The sequence below is a fragment of the Gossypium hirsutum genome, chromosome D01 (genome assembly GCF_007990345.1).
Source record: "Gossypium hirsutum isolate 1008001.06 chromosome D01, Gossypium_hirsutum_v2.1, whole genome shotgun sequence".
Classification (NCBI taxonomy): domain Eukaryota; kingdom Viridiplantae; phylum Streptophyta; class Magnoliopsida; order Malvales; family Malvaceae; genus Gossypium; species Gossypium hirsutum.
The window spans coordinates 36,764,152-36,769,919 of record NC_053437.1 but is presented as its reverse complement, the minus strand read 5'-3'; the positions used below and the strand labels follow the sequence as shown (position 1 = coordinate 36,769,919).

Sequence of the window (5,768 nt, the reverse complement as noted above, 5' to 3'; positions counted from 1 at the left end):
ACTTTAATATCACTTTAATGACACTCCGTAAATATTTATAAAAATATTTACGACTCGGTTTATAGAAACAAGATCCCGATACCTCATTTTTTAAAACCACTTGAACTAAGATTTTATCACCCGAATCTAATAATTCATTATAAAATAGAAATTATTAATTCAAAAATCTTTTTAAAACCATATTTGACTTGTAAATATTAAATAATAAAATTTACGAACTTGTTCGTCAGATTTAGTAGTCTCGAACCACTATTTCTAGCACTACTGAAAATTGGGTTATTAGCATTTAAGCCTTTCACATAATTCTCAATCATAAACCTTAATTTTGATATTTGACTTACGGCAAAAAGACAAAGCCAATAACCATAGTTTTGACTTTATGAAAAAAAGAATCCAATAATATTTACAATAGGATTTATAAATAAACGTAAAAATATATTAGGAAATTTGCTTTAAAAAATTTGTATAAAGTACAAACTATGTAAGTTGTATTTTATGAGTTTGGATACAAGAGAGTAACTTAAAAAAGGAATATCGCCACATGATGGCCTATTTGTGTTTAAAAGAAAAAGCTTGTGACGATTTTGTTTGATTTAGAAAAGTAACGAATTTTCATACGTATTGGCCAAGAAAACTCATTATTTATTCTTATTCAATCCAAACACTGTGATGGCTTTTCCCCACTGCAATTATCATCATTTATATTTGTTCCTATATTTATAATATTTGTGTCTGTAGAACTGTCAGTATGGTGAGTGGAGTTTAACTTTAAACGGAGAAAAGTTTTATCAATATTCATACAAAAGATTTAAAATAAAGTTGCAAAATATAAACTTTTAAGCAAATGTTAGTTGGGTTAAAGTAAAATTGATGTATTGCGAATTCTATTTTTTTATTTAAAAATAAATAAATTATACTTTTTATCAAAAAATTAATTGATACTTTTTAATAAAATTTTTATCTATTTATATTATTAAAAATTGATTTATGTAGATATAAATATAACACGTCATATATTATTATTTAATTATTCTATCAATTATATTAATTTTTAATAATAAAAAATTTAATTTATTTTTAATTTAATATACATAAACTAATTTAATTAATTTTTAAATAAATTAAAAAAAAAATACGACTCCAATATAGTGGTCACCGTAAAACATATTAGCTAAAGGAACCCAAAAAAGTCTCCCCACCACAGTGCACCCTCTCTTTTTCTTTCTATAAATTCCTCTCTTCCAACGCAACAAACAAGCGCACCACCATTCTCTCTCTGGGAAATTAAAAAAAAAAAGAAAGCAGGGAAATGTTTAATCTATGGAATCTTCTCTTCCTCTCCTTTGTTCATTTCTCATCATTCAGTGTAAGCATATTGTTTTCTATTTTCATTTTATTTTGGTTATAATATTTACTTATTTTTATGGGTTAATTGCAGGTTACTTTGGGTGGGGTGTCGGGAAACCCATTTACTCCAAAATCCTCCTTCATTCGTTATTGGAACAAAGAGGTCCACAGGGAAATACCCAACACCCATTTTTTACTCTCTAAAGTTTCACCATTAACTGCCGTCGACTCCGCCAGTTTCTCGAAACTCGCCGCCCACAACAACCTCGCTTCTCGTCTTCCTTCCTTTTGTTCCTCCGCTAAACTCTTTTGCTTCCCCGACTTATCGCCCAGTCTCGAGAAACATTCCAAAGACGTTAACTTCGCCTTCTACCTCGACAGGAACTTCACTAATTACGGCTCCGATCGACTCGCTGGACTCGACTCCTTCAAGAACTACTCTGAAAACGACAACGTTGTCGTTGATTCTTTTCGTCGCTACAGCCGGGACTCCGCGGGTCACAAGGACCAATTCTCCAATTACGCCAGTGCATCAAATGTCGTCGACCAGAGCTTCAACACCTACGGCGGAGCCGCCACTGGTGGTTCCGGGAACTTCAACAACTACAACCATGAAGTCAACGTCCCTAACCTCCGATTCACTTCGTATTCGGATGATTCTAACGGGCATGGGCAGACATTCACGCACTACACAGAGGAGACCAACGCCGGGCAGCAGTCATTTTCAAATTACGGCAAAAACGGTAATGGCGTCCCTAACGACTTTACAAGTTACGGTAAAGATTCGAATGTGATGGGGTCGGACTTTTCTGGCTATGGAAAAACGGCGAATGGAGCTAAAGATACTTTCACTTCGTATGCATTCGATTCCAATAATCCTGTAAATGGTTTCAAGAGTTATGGAGACGGTGGCAATGCGGCTGTTGACAGTTTCTCAAGTTACCGGGACCAATCCAATGTGGGTGACAGCTCTTTCCAATCTTATGCCAAAAGTTCTAACGGAGCGAAAGTTGATTTCGACAACTATGGCCAATCTTTCAACGAAGGAACCGAAAAATTCACTGGATATGGGCAAGGAGCCGATGGGCAGTCCATAGGATTCAAGATCTATGGAAGAAACACCACTTTCAAGGATTATACAAAGAAGGGTGTCACTTTCAGTAGATACAGCAATGAGAGTTCAACAGCTTCAGGTAAAGTTGTGGTAAGTAAGTGGGTGGAGCCGGGTAAGTTCTTCCGGGAAAAGATGTTGAAGCGAGGAATGGTGATTCCAATGCCGGACATTAAGGATAAGATGCCGGCGAGGTCGTTTTTGCCACGGACTATCCTTTCCAAAATACCCTTTTCGTCTTCCGAGATTGATCAACTGAAACGGATATTCCACGCAGGGGACAACTCCACACTGGCGACCATAATGCTGGATGCTTTAAAAGAGTGCGAGCGACCGCCGAGCCCGGGCGAGACGAAGCGCTGCGTGGGCTCGGCCGAGGACATGGTCGACTTCGCCACCTCTGTTCTGGGGCGGAACGTGGAGGTTCGTACCACCCAAAACGTTAATGGGTCAAAGAAGAATATAATGATAGGAAGTGTTGGAAAAATCAATGGTGGGAAAGTGACTAAATCGGTTTCGTGTCACCAGAGTTTGTACCCGTATTTACTTTACTATTGCCACTCGGTTCCCAAGGTCCGGGTCTATGAAGCTGATATTCTGGATCCGAATTCAATGGAGAAGATTAACCATGGTGTTGCCATCTGTCATTTGGACACATCTAGTTGGAGTTCGGGTCATGGAGCTTTCTTGGCTTTAGGTTCGGGTCCGGGTCGAATAGAAGTTTGTCATTGGATATTTGAGAATGATATGACATGGACAATAGCCGATTCCTGATTAGCAAGAAGGGGGTTTTATGGTTATAGTTCAAGTTTGGGAGGGCAAATTCCTATAAGGATTTCGCTACCTTCTTAAGATTATCATATATAATATTATTGAAAATGAAGAATAAAGTTGTTAACTCTACACTTAAAAAAAGAAAAATAAAGTAAAAAAATATCATTAAATTATTGTTATATTTCGTTCATTAAACTTTTATTTTTTTAGTTATTAAATTATTTGATTTAATTTTTTAATTATTAAACTATTCGAAATTAAATTTTTTGATCACCAAATATTAATGGCAGTTTGAATTTTGATGAAAGTACTTATTTAAACTTTTTATTAGTCTAATAATAAATTTAATTCTCAATATTTATAAAATTTATTGTTTTAGTCTAATATGTAATATATATTCAAAAAAATGTGTATACTTATGTTGATGAAACAAAATGGAAGAAAAAATCTGTGGTATGTACAATGAAACAAAATGGAAGAAAAAAAACTGGTATGTACAATGAAACAAAATAAGGAAAAATAAGGGGAATGAAAGTTAGCACTTTGCTAAAGAGCAAATATTTTTTGCATACTTGGTCCATCTAAAGTTTCCGCAAAAAAAAAAAAAAAAAAACTATACTCTGGCTTGGAACCCAAATAGAAGAAACTTTCAAGAAAACAAATTATTTTTGCTCCAGCTCAAACTGCTTTCTTCCAAATTAAACAAACCCGCAAACATTATATTTATATATACACACATCAATAACTATATCAATTTACATTTTTGCTTCTTTAAAGATGAATATAAAGTATAATACAATTATTAAAAATTAAATTTATTTTTTTTATAAAAATGAACAAATTAATACTAACTTCTTTTAGATTTAATTAAATCCACATCTTCTTAAAATGCACAGATAATTAAATCAAATTCAATTGTGGTTGTCGAAAGTCCTTTTCAATTTATGAAATTCAAACACCTTTTGGGGTTGATCAACAAAGGAAATTATAAAATAATTAGAATTTTCATTAAAAATTTTATATTAAATTATACTAAAAGGAAATGTATTGTCTTGTAACACCCCTTTACCCGGTCTGGTTGTTGAACCCAAGTAATAGAATGCTACAAACAAATACAAAACAATTACATGCAATTTATTAACCAAAATCTCAATTAAATATCATTACATCACATATGATCAAGTATAACATGTAATTCAATCAATTTTGGGTTTATATCGAGCTTATGAAAGCTTAAAACCAAACCGATATCAAACAAGGAAAATTTTGAAACAAAAACAAAAAGATAGGAAAAAGCTGCAAACAGGGGTCACATGGCCGTGTCCCCTCACCCTGTGGAAGGCTGAGGGCATGTGGGGTGGATCACATGACCATGTGGGCAAGTCGTGTAACAGCCTGATGCCGTGTAGGTTGGAGTCACGCGGTCGTGCGAACAAACTGTGTAACTCACTAATGTCGTATGGGTCAGAAGTGTAAATATTCCAAATATATTACACGACCGTGTCGTTGGGCCTTGTAACAAAATGTGGCCATGTGCACCAAAAAAAACTCAAAAACATTGATCACACAACCATGCCATATGCCGTGTATGGTGCACAACCGTGTGCCGGGCTGTGTGTACTTGAAAATACCTTTCAATACAAGTTTTCTAACTTTAATTCACTTAGACTTCAAGCAACCATTATGACATATCTCAACCAATTCAAAAACATCAAAATCATACAAAAAAATGTCACTTATAAATATCATCCTAAGTGCCTAACCTATATGCCATAATTGGCACCTCAATCAACAATTCAAAATCAACCAAATGACCACATTCAACCATACCAATATGTCTTCAATGGCACATCAAAACAACAAACCAAACATGCATTCATTTTACCATTCAAACCATCTCACAATTTGCTCCAAATCAACCTTATAACTTATTAACTAAATCTACCAAATCATTTCAAGCATGACATAGGCATAGACATCATATTTCCCTATTTATTCCATGGTATATCACCTAATTACCTTATAAGCAAATAACATACATACCAACTAGTTAACAAAATATCATGATCATGATCATTGCCATCACGCACATGTATATACATATAAATCTCAAAATGCCAACAAAATTCAAAATTTACATCATATAACCATAAGAATTCTTAGGTACATGGCAAGACCAAAATAAATCATCACCAACACTTGAGTCCAGGATTACTACTAGATGTTGAGTTGACGATCGAATCGTAAAGTTCCTAACCTACGCACGGAAAATAAAACCGTATGTTGAGTATAACTCCATGGTATTTCTATAATCCGAACAATAAACATAACATAAATCATTTTTAAATGCATAAGCTAAAAATGAATGGTAATATGCAATTAACATGTCATTAATGTCAATTCACATATATTCTTTGTTCAAACTAACACATCTTGTTAATATAAATACATAGCAATCCACTTCACATACCATTTGGTATCTCAATTTCCAATTCCATGTATTCAATGAGCATATCTACCATTGTTCAACTCATGT

At 33.9% G+C, this 5,768-nt stretch overlaps 1 protein-coding gene across 1 annotated transcript; it reads left to right on the top strand.

Annotated features, from left to right (window-relative positions):
• Window positions 1–1,173: 1,173 nt before the first annotated feature.
• On the top strand, window positions 1,174–3,411 carry LOC107940699 (polygalacturonase 1 beta-like protein 3). The gene is made up of 2 exons (XM_016874141.2): window positions 1,174–1,366; window positions 1,439–3,411. The coding sequence occupies exons 1-2, from the start codon at window positions 1,310–1,312 to the stop codon at window positions 3,230–3,232; spliced, it is 1,851 nt and encodes a 616-aa protein (XP_016729630.1). The 5' UTR covers window positions 1,174–1,309; the 3' UTR covers window positions 3,233–3,411.
• Window positions 3,412–5,768: the final 2,357 nt, after the last annotated feature.

What these genes read in the sequence shown, in the direction of transcription:
- LOC107940699 (XM_016874141.2), top strand. Translation starts at nt 1,310, where the DNA reads ATGTTTAATCTATGGAATCTTCTCTTCCTCTCCTTTGTTCATTTCTCA. An exon ending in TTCATTTCTCATCATTCAGT is followed by an intron (nt 1,367 to 1,438) that starts GTAAGCATATTG and finishes GGTTAATTGCAG; the next exon opens with GTTACTTTGGGTGGGGTGTC.